The 13,327-nt window shown below is 45.8% G+C and overlaps 1 protein-coding gene across 10 annotated transcripts in view; it reads right to left on the bottom strand.

Moving 5' to 3' along the window:
• Positions 1-7,666: 7,666 nt before the first annotated feature.
• The window catches only part of KIF9 (kinesin family member 9), a 57,560-nt gene continuing 51,899 nt past the window's right edge, over positions 7,667-13,327 (bottom strand). For 8 of the 10 annotated variants that reach the window (XM_017855690.1, XM_017855685.1, XM_017855692.1 and 5 more), the window contains one exon: positions 7,669-7,972. In XM_017855690.1, coding sequence (XP_017711179.1) covers positions 7,922-7,972 — 51 coding nt within the window. In that variant the 3' untranslated portion in view covers positions 7,669-7,921. Of the gene's footprint in view, positions 7,973-13,327 lie in introns of all 10 variants that reach the window. The other 2 variants (XM_017855693.1, XR_001882168.1) reach the window with 2 other exon arrangements.

Here is a 13,327-nt window from a genome sequence, read left to right as displayed (position 1 = left end):
ATCACGGCTGGTCCTTGTGGTGTGCCTCTTCCCCACATGCAGGATTCCTCCTTTTTCCTTCCGGTCTTTGCTAATACATTTCCACAAATTGGATGCCTCTCCCTTTATTGTTGGAAAATCGAACTGATAAAAATGTCTTTCATCTGCTCATAGATTGGTTTTCTTAACAAAAAAGGTCTTCCCAAATTTTTATTTTTGTTAATAAAAGTAATCTATATTTAATAGAGAAAAAAGAAAACCACTTAAAAGAAAGAAAAAAACACCTCCGGTTTTACCTAGAAGCAACCACTTTTGACATTTTGGTCTAATTCATACATATATGTGTAAATACATATGTATAGAATATAACTTACTTACTTTCTTTCTTTCTTTCTTTTTTGAGACAGAGTCTTGCTCTGTCGCCCAGGCTGGAGTGCAGTGGCCGGATCTCAGCTCACTGCAAGCTCCACCTCCCGGGTTTACGCCATTCTCCTGCCTCAGCCTCCGGAGTAGCTGGGACTACAGGCGCCCGCCACCTCGCCCGGCTAGTTTTTTGTATTTTTTTAGTACAGACGGGGTTTCACCGTGTTCGCCAGGATGGTCTCGATCTTCTGACCTCGTGATCCGCCCGTCTCGGCCTCCCAAAGTGCTGGGATTACAGGCTTGAGCCACCGCGCCCGGCTAGAATATAACTTTCAACTATGTTAAATAACGTTTCCACAACTGCTTTTTTTTGAGATGGACTTTCACTCTTGTTGCCCGGGCTGAAGTGCAATGGCGCAATCTCGGCTCACTGCAACCTCTGCCTCCCAGGTTCAAGCGATTCTCCTGCCTCAGCCTCCTGAGTAGCAGGGATGACAGGTTAATTTTTTGTATTTTTAGTAGAGACAGGCTTTCTCCATGCTGGTCAGGCTGATCTCCAACTCTCAACCTCAGGTGATCTACCCGCCTCGGCCTCCCAAAGTGCTGAGATTACAGGCATGAGCCACTGTGCCCAGCCGCAATTGCTTCTATAGAATCACAGAATTTGGATTCAGAAGGAACCTAGAGGCATCCAAATCCTTTCTTTCTGGTTTGAGGATTTCTCTTACACGTATCTTGATGGGGGCTGCCCAGACACTGCTTGCATCTTCCAGGGACTGGGAGCCCAGTTGGCACCAAGCTCTCATCCTGTTTTTCCTCCTGAAATTACAGAACAATCTGCCCTGTTTGGACTTCTCAGATTGAATGTCCATAGTTTCTGTGATTATTCCTTGCTTGACAGAGTTTTCAGAGCCTCTCATGATGCTGGTCACCTTCCTTTGGGGAGTTTGCTAACTTAAACACTACCTTCAGACCCTGATATGAAGTTATACGTGTGGGCAGGCAGATGTGGGAATATTACTTGCCTTACCAGGACCCCTGCCTTCCATTAACACTGCCCATGATGGCACTGGGTATATTTTTAGTGGCTACCTCTCCTCTGTTAAGTCAACTTTCCTTTTTTTTTTTTTTTGAGATGGAGTCTCACTCTGTCACCCAGGCTGGAGTGCAGTGACACAATTTCGGCTTATTGCAACCTCCACCTCCCAGGTTCAAGCAGTTCTCCTGCCTCAGCCCCCTGAGTAGCTGGGACTACAGGCGTGTGCCACCAGGCCCGGCTAGTTTTTTGTATTTTTGATTAGCCGGGCAGGGTGGCATGCGCCTGTAACACCCAGCTAATTTTTTTTTTTTTAATTTGTAGTAGAGATGGGGTTTTACCATGTTGGCCAGGCTGATCTCGAACTCCTGGCGTCAAGTGATCCGCCTGCCTCGGCCTCCCAAAGTGCTGGGATTACAGGTGTGAGCCACTGCGCCCGGCCAGAGATTGGTCTTAAAATGCCATGACAGACAGCATTAATTGGAGAGAGATAATATTGGCCCAAATGCTGCCTCTTCAAATCCAAAATCCATTTTAGGGAGTGGAGAGGGAGCCTAACATTGGTTGTATGTGTGCATGCATGTATATGTATGTGCGTGTGTGTGTGTACAAGCTAATCACCTATCAAACATAATGCTGGGTACATTCGCATCTTTATTATTATAGTTATTGTTACTGTCATGGCTATTTCAATTGGTTGAGGACCTGCTGTGCACTTCACAAACATTAATTCCTTCATTCCACAAAGCCCTATGGTGATCATGGTTCTATACACAAGGAAAGAAAGGCAGAGAAATTAGACAACTTACTCAACATCAAATGTCAGTAAGATACAGAATCCCAATCTAAACTCAGGTGTCTCTGGCCCAACGCCTGTGATCTGTCCCTATTTTGTATTGCTTCATAAAAGTGCAATCCACTGACCAACAATCAAGCCCAGACTCCCTGGGCCCAGCTAGTGTGGACCAGGTGGATTGGAACTTCCTCACAGTGCCAGAGGAAATAGCAATAGAGGTATCTGAGCCCTTTGGATTAAAGATAATGGAACATAGGGGGGACTCTCCAGAGCTTTTTGTCCTACCTTGAATCTCAGACCTTTAGACAGAAACTTTGGGTGATATCCTGATTCAACCGTATCCTTTTCATTATACTTCTGTAATATATATTATTAAAAACATAGGCCAGGTGCAGTGGCTCATGCCCATAATCCCAGCACTTTGGGAGGCCAAGGCGGGAGTATCACTTGAGCCCAGGAGTTCAAGACCAGCCTGGGCAATATAGTGAGAACCTGTTTCTATAAAAAGTTAAAAAAAAAAAAATTAGCTGGGATTTTTAGTGGGATGATCACTTGAGCCCAGGGAGGTCAAGGCTGCAGTGAGCTGGGATCATGCCACTGCACTCCAGCCTGGGTAAGCGTGAGAGCCTGTCTCAAGAAATAAATAAATACATAAAAATTAAAGCTGTTAAAATAATGTTATATATATCATATATATTCTTTTTTATGCTTTTTTGTTTTCTTACTTTTCTCCTCTAATTCCTCTTACATATATATACATACAGGGTCTCACTCTGTTGTCAGGTTGGAGTGCAACTATGCCCAGCTAATTTTTTATTTTATTTTTATAGACATGGGATTTTGCCATGTTGCCCAGGCTGGTCTCGAACTTCTGAGCTCAAGCAATCCTCCTACCTCAGTCACTCAAAGTGCCAGGATTACAGTCATGAGTCACTGTGCCCAGCCTAAGTATTTTCAGATGTTATCACTTCATTGATAGGCCCACCAACAATATATCAACATTTTTTCTTTGGCTCCATTTGTGTATATGTGGATTTGTGTGTTTATGCAGGGAAGTCCTGGGAAAGTTCCATTTAGTGGAAAACATGCCCCAGAGGAGTTGTTCTACCCAAAGGGGAGAAAGTTGAGATACTAATCCACTGATTTATTGGTTGAAGGTTGCTCCTAAAGGTGTCCTTAACTCCCTGGCATTTGGAACTACCCTGAAGCAGATGAACACCTATGTAGACAAAGCCTTTATATGGAAAGTTGCAGATGCTTTCACTAGGAAACCATTAGTGGGAATGGCAAGTGCAAAGGACTGTGTCAAGGCATGACAGCATCTGCTACAGAATGTGACATTTAAAGCTGGGCGTGGTGGCTCATGCCTATAATCCCAGCACTTTGGGAGGCTGAGGCGGGCAGACCACTTGAGGTCAGGAGTTTGAGACCAGCCTGGCCAACATGGTGAAAAACCCCGTCTCTACTAAAAAAAAAAAAAAAATTAGCTGGGTGTGGTGGTGCGTGCCTGTAATCCCAGCTACTCGGAGGCTGATGTGTGAGAATCGCTTGAACCCGGGAGGCAGAGTTTGCAGTAAACCAAGATTGCACCACTGCACTCCAGCCTGGCAAGAGAGTGAAACTCTGTCTCAAAAAAGGGCTGGGTGCGGTGACTCACGCCTGTAATCCCAGCACTTTGGGAGGCTGAGGCAGGCGGATCACCAGGTCAGGCGTTTGAGACCAGCCTGGCCAAGAGACTGACCTGGCCGATATGGTGAAACCCCATCTCTACTAAAAATACAAAAATTTGCTGGGTGTGGTGGCATGTGCCTGTAATTCCAGCTACTCGGAAGGCTGAGGCAGGAGAATTGCTTGAACCGGGGAGACAGAGGTTGCAGTGAGCCAAGATTGCACCATTGCACTGCAGCCTGGGAGACAGAGCGAGATTCAGACTCAAAAAAACAAAAAACAAAAAACAAAAAAAACCAAAAGAATGTGACATTTAAGCAAGGACTTAGGAAAGTGAATCATGTGGACATGTAGGGAAAGAATGTTTTAGGCAGAGGAAACAGCCATTGCAAAGACCCTGAAGCAGGAGCTGTCTGTCTGGCATGTTGGGAGGAAAAGCAAGGAAGCCCATGTGGCTGGAGTAGAGTGAGCAAGGGGACAGCAGATGAGACAAGAGTAGAGAAATCATAGAAGTCACAATTATATAGGATCTTGTGGGATGTTTTAAGGAATTGGGTTTCACTCTGAGCAAAATAGGAAACCATTAAAAATTTGAGAAGTGTAATGTGATCTAACATATTTCAGAAGGTCAACCAGAGCCAGACATGGTGGCTCACACTTGTAATCCTACCTACTCTAGAGGCTGACATGGGAGGATTGCTTGAACCCAGGAGTTCGAGGATGCAGTGAGCTAGGATCATGCCACTGCTCTCCAGCCTGAGCAAAGAGTAACACCTTGCCTCTGGAAAAAAAAAAAAAAAGGTTCAGCCAGGCTGCTGTTCTGGAAATAGCAAAAGGGGAAATCAGGAGACAGGAAGCTGTTGCAATATCCAGGCAAGAAGTGGTAAGAAGTCGTCAGATTTTGAGTATAGTAGGAAGGTAAAGCCTACTGAATTTCTGGACAGATTCAGTGTGAGGAGTGAGAGAAAAGAGGAATGAAGTACAAAACTAAGGATTTTAGCCTGAGCAATTAGGCTAAGGAAGGTTATGGGTAAAGTATGTTTAGGGAGACAATTGGACATTCGGCTTTCTAGCTCACCTCTTCACCAGTGATGAAGCCTTCAGGGTGCCATCTTTATTCAGGCAGTCCCATTTCCAACTTCCTATATGGCATGAACCAAAGTCTTAATTCTCATACTTATGTGGACATTTAACTCTCAAAAGTAACAATCCACTCACATACCTTCTCCTGGTCCCTAGAAGCCATAGCCAGTTCACATACTGACCACTCAGGTTTTCAGTTCTTCCTTTATCTCCGGCTCCTGACAGTTCCCTTTCTTTCTCGCAAATTTTACTTTGTACAGTCGTCCCTTGGTATACATGTGGGATTGGCTCCAGGGCCCCTCGCATATGCCAAAATCCACACATAAGTCCTGTACTCAGCCCTGCGGAACCTGCACATACAAAAAGTTGACTCTCCACAGATGCGGATTTTGCATCCCTTGAATACTGTATTTTCAATCCACCTTTGGCTGAAAAAAATCCCATGTATAAGTGGACTTGTGCATTTCAAACCCATGGTGTTCAAGCGTCAACTGTATTTCTTTTATCTTTTTCTTTTTTTGAGACAAAATCTCACTCTGTTCCCCAGGATGGAGTGCAGCGGCATGATCTCAGCTCATTGCAACCTCCGCCTCCCAGGTTCAAACAATTCTTGTGTCTCAGCTTCCCAAGTAACTGGGATTACAGGCGTGCACCACCACACCCAGCTAATTTTTCTATTTTTAGTAGAGACATGTTTTTGCCATGTTTGCCAGGCTGGTCTCAAACTCCTGGCCTCAAGTAATCCACCTACCTCAGCCTTCCAAAGTGCTGGGATTACAGGCGTGGACCACCGCACATGGCCTCAAGGGTCAACTATATTTAAAAGAATGTTATACTTCAGTCAGCACCTCTATTTGTAGCAGGAATGTTTTCAGGTTATCTCACCTGTCATGTTGTTGCAACTGGAAGGCCCTCCAGGGGTGACTTGGATGGTCAAATTAACTTGGCAGGAATTATTTTCTGGAACGACAGACCCATCTGAATGAACACAACACCCCCACCTTCCTGCCATGTTGGAAGCATCGACTCCTGGAAGCATTAGTCAGGGGAAGAGAAATAAGCTGGAGGAGGGAGAGGGCAGAGCCCTCAAACCAATCCTATCACTTTCTTCAACAAAATCCACGTCTATCTGCTGATGGGCTGAAGAGCAGAATCACAGGGTTTTTGATTGGATAGATGCTATCCAGTTCAACCTTCAACTGGGTGCAACTTCCTTGTCAGACAGCCTATTGCTGCAGGGCCCTCACTAATGACTTCATGCCAGGACTCATTTTAAGCCTCTTCTTATTTTGAGATAACAATCTTGGCCAGGCGAGGTGGCTCACACCTGTAATCCCTCAGCACTTTGGGAGGCTGAGGTGGGAGGATCGCTTGAGCCTGGAAGTTTCGAGACCATTCTGGACAACATAGTGAGACTGCATCTCCACAAAAAATTTAAAAACTATCCAGGCATGGTGGTGTGCACCTGTAGTCCCAGCTACTTAGGAGGCTGGGGTGGGAGGATTGAGCCCAGGAGGTTCAGGCTGCAATGAGGTGTAATGGCACCACTGCACTCCAGCCTGGATGACAGAGTGACACCCTGTCTCAAAAATAACAACAACAACAACAACAAAACAAACCTTTGGCAAAAATGTTTGCTACTCATTCAGCCCACATCCTCTTGCTTTCCCTTCTACCTGGCAGCCCCTCATGGCCTCTGTCACATTTCTCTTCCTCTTCAGGTAAGCAGACCTAGTTCCTTCCATCTTTCCTCATACAAAGTGGTCTCAGAGTTGGATATTACCCACCAGAAGTGATGTATTTTTCTCTCACAGTTTCCCATGACAGGGCTGCCAGGTGAGCAGAACCTCCTCTCCCACTGTTGGAAGAATAACAGCAATCTCAAGGGCTTGATGAGGGTGTCAGATGGGGAAGCACCCACAGAGTGCCAGGCCAAGGCCTTGACCCACAAGAACAGAAGAGGGGGTGAGATAGAATTCCAAGGAAGCGCTGAAACTTTTCACTCAGTGGAGGCTCGGTTTACCAACCCAGGGGCGTATTAGTCAGCCTGGAAGGCTCCAGAGGGCCTGAGTTTGTTCTCTGAGCAAAGTAGTGAACTCTTTCCCTTTGGTGCCACCACCAAGGGCCCAAGCTGCAGCCTGATAACTTGACAGAGAGTGATATCTTCTCTCTTCCCTGCTCAGCTCTGACAGTGATCCCAGTTCCTATTCAGGGTAAATCATCCACTTTCACTTCTGCTCAGTGCAGCCTACACAGAGAGAGAATGGGGGGAGGGGAGGCACCTGGCTGTGCATGCTGTGTAGGGAAGGCTGTGGTGTTCTGGAAACACGCAGAGGACATGTCTCCCAGAAGCTGCTCATTTATTCCCTGGTACATGGAGCCAGCTCTGCCTCATCCCTTTCTGGGCTTTGTGGCTAGACCTTATCCTCCCCTGGTTGCCAAATGAAGGAGGGCTTCCTCCTGTCTTCTTCACTGGCTCAGAAAACACAGAAAAGATGTCTTGAGAGAACTTAGGGTCTGAGGGAGCTGTGAGAAGCAGAGCTCCTCAGACTGAGCTTACCACCCCCACCCTAGGATGTCTATCCAGGAAAGGGGCTGACCAGTGGGACAAAGGCCTGCCAGGAGGAGCCTGGCTGAGCTACTTTTCTGCTTTCCTACTTGAGACTCAGTTCTGACCTCACACATACATAGAGAAGATGTCCTTTCAGACAGGAAATAAGACAAAGTTCTCAGATGAGCACTAAAAGTCTAAACTAGAAAGTTATTTTATCCTGTCCCTGCATGTAAGACAGTGAATTAAAACCCAAAGTGCTCTGTGAAGAGGAGCAAGGTTGTCCTTGGAGGATACTCCTCCCAGCATGCAGGCCATATGTGTTCTCTGTCCTGGGTCCCAGCCTTGGAGTAGAGGGGCTGCAGCTCTAGGCAGGTGGTTGAGCAGCTCCACTACAGTAGGTTAGAGTTGCTGGTCTTGTCCTTTAAGGTACGGCGATGTGGTTCTATTTTCTATGTGCCTGCTGGAGACCCATCATGGTTTTCAAGTAATTATGCTGCACACAGAGGGAGGAGAAAACAGGAACTTATTATGAGGGATAGACTTAGCAGGGACTCAGACCAGGCCACTCACATTCACCCTATCATTCCTCCTGCAAACATCACAGGTTGTGGACAAGGATTCCTTCTGAGTAGCCCCAATTCTGTGAGAAATAACATTCCATTCAAACTCTTTCATTCTTTTATCCTAAAGAAAGTGTGTAAAACTATTTTAAAACAGTCTGGCAGGCATATTTGAAAGGGGCATGTAGGTTTCAAGGGCATACTTGAGAGTTTCTGACAGGGAACAGGTTCAGAAAGAAAAGAAGAGGGTTCTATCTCCAGAGGAGTTAGGGGCCAGGTATTCAGAAGGGCCCTCTCTTTGCCACTGCAATCAATCAGATGTTCACAAATTATACCTCTTTAATATATTGCTAGGCTCTTAGAAAGCAGGTGAAAACTGTGGGCTGAAACAGAGACAGTGGGCTATAAGCCAGCAAATGCTAAAACTAGCTTGGAACATGGAATCTTAGGTTCCCCACAAAGTAGGAGTCCGAACTGAAGCTCCCGTATTAAACTGGAATTCTTGAAGAGGGTTAAAATGGTCCTGGGTTGGTAATGCCTTACGGCTACCTGCAGAAAGCAAGTGCAAACCTTTTCAGTGGGAAAATAACTTCAATTTATGTGTTTAGGTCTCCTTGAGCTTAAGTTCAGTCAAACACAAGCTCACGATTTCAATACACACACACACACACACACACACACACACACACACACACACACACGCCACCGTCAAGCCACCATGAGACTCAGTAAAACAGGAAACAGATTTTGACCATGAAAAATCTGATCTATACATTTCCTATATAAAAAAATATATATATATATTATTTACTTATTATGTATTGTTATGTTTTTGTGAGACGGAGTCTCACTCTGTCACCAGCCAGGCTGGAGTGCAGTGGCCGGATCTTCCAGCTCACTGCAAGCTCTGCTTTCCGGGTTATGCCATTATTCCTGCCTCAAGCCTCCCAAGTGCTGGGACTGACAGCGGCCCCGCCACCGTCGCCCGGGTTATGTTTTTGTAAATTTTTTTGTAGTAGAGACATGGGTTTGCACCGGTGTTAGCCGGAAATGGTCTCTGATCTCCTGACCGGGTCGTGAAATCCCGCGCCGGTGCTCGGCCTCCCAGAGTGCGTGGGATTACACGGCTTGAGCCAGGCCGTGCCCCGGGCAAAAATAGTGTATTTATAATAACTATAGACGATAGAATTGAGAAGAAACATGGAATGGTTTCATGGTTCAAGTATAACATTTTGCATAAAAGTTTGTGCATGGACATATCTTAAACATTAAAAATGGCCAATACAGAGAATTCTAGAGATTGGGGAATGATGAGAGAATAGAATTTTGACTGTAGAAATACAGGATTCCTCTGCTTAATGATTTAGAATTTGTTTATTTTTTTGAGACAGAGTCTCGCTCTGTCACCCAGGCTGGAGTACAGTGGCGCAATCTCGGCTCACTACAACCTCCGCCTCCCAGGTTTAAGTGATTCTCCTGCCTCATCCTCCTGAGTAGCTGGGATTACACATGTGCACCACCATCCCCAGCTAGTTTTTGTGTTTTTAGTAAAGACGAGGTTTCATTATGTTGGCCAGGCTGGTCTTGAACTCCTGACCTTAAGTGATCCGCCCACCTCAGTCTCCCAAAGTGCTGGGATTACAGGCATGAGCCACCAGGCCTGGTGAGTTGTACATTTTAAATGGGCGAATTGTATGGTATGCAAGTTCTATTTCAATAAAGCTTTTTAAAAAGCATAAAATAAGGATTTATTTAAAATAACTAGCTGGGCATAGGGGCTCACGCCCATGATCCCAGCACTTTGGGAAGCTGAGGTGAGAGGATTGCTTGAGCCCAGGATCTCAAGGCTGCAGTGAGCTATGATCGTGTCACTGCACTCCCTCCAGCTTGGGTGACAGAGCAAGACCTTGTCAAAAAAAAAAAGTAAGTCCTGGTGCAGTGGCTCATGCCTGTAATCCCAGCACTTTGGAAGGCCCAGGCAGCAGGATTCCCTGAGTCTAGGAACTGGAGACCAGCCTGAGCAACAAAGGGAGACCCTGTCTCTATTTAAAAAATTGTTTTTAATTAAAAAGAAAATGCCAGGCGCGGTGGCTCACGCCTGTAACCCCAGCACTTTGGGAGGCCGAAGTGAGCAGATCACCTGAGGTTGGAAGTTTAAGACCAGCCTGACCAACAGGAAAAACCCCATCTCTACTAAAAATACAAAATTAGCCAGGAGTGGTGGCGCATGCCTGTAATCCTAGCTACTTGGGAGGCTGAGGCAGGAGAATCGCTTGAACTCAGGAGGCAGAGGTTGCAGTGAGCTGAGACTGTGCCATTGCACTCCAGCCTGGGCAACAAGAGTGAAACTCCATCTCAAAAAAATAAATAAATAAATAAAATAAAATAAAATAAATAAGAAAAAGAAAAGAGGCCAGGCTGAGGCCGGAGAATGGCGTGAACCCGGGAGGCGGAGCTTGCAGTGAGCTGAGATCCCGCCACTGCACTCCAGCCTGGGGCGACATAGCGAGACTCCATCTCAAGAATAAAAAAAAAGAAAAGAAGAAAAAGAAAAGAAAAGAAAGAGAAAAAAATAAGACCAAGCATATTTGAAGGAGAACCAAATACAATGTTTAGATGTAGGAGATGAAACACAACTGAAGAGTGTATTAATAAACTAAAAGAGGAATCTAAAGAAGCTACCAGGCCAGGCGCGGTGGCTCATGCCTGTAATCCCAGCACTTTGGGAGGCCAAAGCGTGCGGATCATGTGGTCAGGAATTCAAGACCAGCCTGGCCAACATGGTGAAACCCCGTTTCTACTAAAAACACTAACATTAGCCAGGTGTGGTGGCGTGCACCTGTAATCCCAGCTACTCAGGAGGCTGAGGCAGGAGAATCGCTTAAACCTGGAAGGCGGAGGTTGCAATGAGCCAAGATCACACCATTGCACTCCAGCCTGGGTGACAGAGGAAGACTCCATCTTGAGGGGGGGAAAAAAAGAAATTACCCAGGCTGGGCATGGTGGCTCATGCCTCTAAACCCAGCCCTTTGGGAAGCCAAGGCGGGTGGATCATGAGGTCAGGAGTTTGAGACCAGCCTGGCCAACATGGTAAAACCCTGTCTGTATTAAAAATACAAAAATTAGCCAGGTATGGTGGTACACGCCTATAATCCCAGCTACTTGGGAGGCTGAGGCAGGAGAATCCCTTAGAACCCAGCGGGTGGAGGCTGCAGTGAGCTGAGATTGTGGCATTTCACTTCAGCCTGGGTGACAGAGCAAAACTCCGTCTCAAAAAAAAAGTTACCTAAATTACAGCATACAGAGATGAGGAGCTGGAAGAAACATAAGATATTTTAAGAGATACAGAGGACAGGATGAAATAAAATACATTTAATCAGAGTCCTAGGAATGAGAATAGAAAGAAAAGGGAGGCAGTATGCAAAAAGATAACAGTTTCAATATCCCTTTCATGATTGAGAAAAAAAATACACACTCAATGAATAGGAACAGAAAAGAACGTCTTCAACCTAATAAAAAGCAGGTTCTAAGGTAAAGCCTGTAAGTGTGCTACCCCAAGTGTGGTCCTGGACTAGCAGCATGGACATCATTTGGGAGTTTATTCAAAATATAGAATCTCAGGCTCCATCAGTATCTGCTCTTTTTTTTTTTTTTTTTTTTTTTTTTTTTAGACAGAGTCTCTCTTCATTGCCCAGGTTGGAGTGCAGTGGTGCAAGCTTGGCTCACTGCAACCTCCACCTCCCTGGTTTAAGAGATTCTCACGCCTCAGCCTCCCAAGTAGCTGGGATTACAGGCATGCACCACCACAGCTGGCTAATTTTTGTATTTTTAGTAGAGATGGGGTTTCACCACATTGGCCAGGCTGGTCTTGAACTCCTGGCCTCAAATGATCTGCCTGCCTCAGCCTCCCAAAGTACTGGGATTATAGGCATGAGCTATTGCTACCGGCCATTTGCATTCTGAAAAGACCACCAGTGATTTGTGTGCACAGCACAGGATGAGACATGCTGCTCTATGGGACCTTCAGAATCCATGTAAGAAACCCCTATGCTTAAGCCTCTCTGGATGGGCTTCAGCTCCTCACAACCATCAGGTCAGTGAAGATGTCAGCTTAATCCTAAATGTAAAGAGTGAAGTTAACTGGGGGAAATGATGACACAAAATCCAGAAACTAAGAAAAAGAAAACCGATAAACTCGTGCCATGGTCTAAATGTCAGTGTCTCCCCAAAATTCGTATGTTGAAAGCTAACCCCCACGGCAATGCTATGAAGAGGTGAGGCCTTTGAGAGGTGACAGGTCTTGAGGGTTCTACCCTCAGGGATGGGATTAGTGCCCTATAAAAGGGGCCTGAGGGAGCTCATTAGTTTATTGCACTTCTGCTGTGTGAGGACACAACTAAAAGGCACCACCTCTGAAGTGGAGGGTAAACCCTTACTAGCCCATATCTGCTGATGCCTTGATGTTACACTTGCCAGCTTCTAGAACTGTGAGCAATACATTTCTGCTGGGTTTTTTTTGTTTTTGTTTTTTGGTGGAGTCTCACTCTGTCGCCCAGGCTGGAATGCAGTGGCACGATCTTGGTTCACTGCAACCTCCACCTCCTGGGTTCAAGCAATTCTCCTCCCTCAGCCTCCCAAATAGCTGGAACTACAGGCATGCGCCACCAGGCCCAGCTAATTTTTGTATTTTTAGTAGAGATAAGGTTTCACCATGTTGGCCAGGCTGGTCTCGAACTCCTGATCTCAAGTGATCCACCCACCTCAGCCTCCTAAAGTGCTGGGATTACAGGCATGAGCCACTGCGCCCAGCCCATTTCTGCTGTTTAGAAGTTCCCCGGTCTGAGGTATTTTGTTACAGCAGCCTAAATGGAGTAAGCTTGATTTCTTAAAAATAACAAAATACCTACAAAAAACCATAAGGAAAGTCAAAAGACAAATGACAAACAGGAAAAAATAGTTGTAAATCATATCACAAAGAGCTAATTTCTTGGTCAGGTGCAGTGGCTCATATCTGTAATCCCAGCACTTTGGGAGGCCAAGGTGGGTGGATGACCTGAGGTCAGGAGTTCGAGACCAGCCTGGCCAATATGGTGAAACTCCGTCTCTACTTAAAATACAAAAAAATTAGCTGGGTGTGGTTGCAGGTGCCTGTAGTCCCAGTTATTCAGGAGGCTGAGGCAGGAGAATAGTTTGAGCCCAGAGGCAGAAGTTGCAGTGAGCCAAGATTGTGCCACTGCACTCCAGCCTGGGTGACAGAGTGAGACTCTGTCTCAAAAAAAAAAAAAAAA

Source organism: Rhinopithecus bieti, unplaced genomic scaffold, assembly GCF_001698545.2.
Source record: "Rhinopithecus bieti isolate Rb0 unplaced genomic scaffold, ASM169854v2 scaffold_39746, whole genome shotgun sequence".
Taxonomy (NCBI): Eukaryota; Metazoa; Chordata; class Mammalia; order Primates; family Cercopithecidae; genus Rhinopithecus; species Rhinopithecus bieti.
The sequence above is the reverse complement of the archived record's forward strand: the minus strand, read 5'-3'. Positions and strand labels throughout refer to the sequence as shown.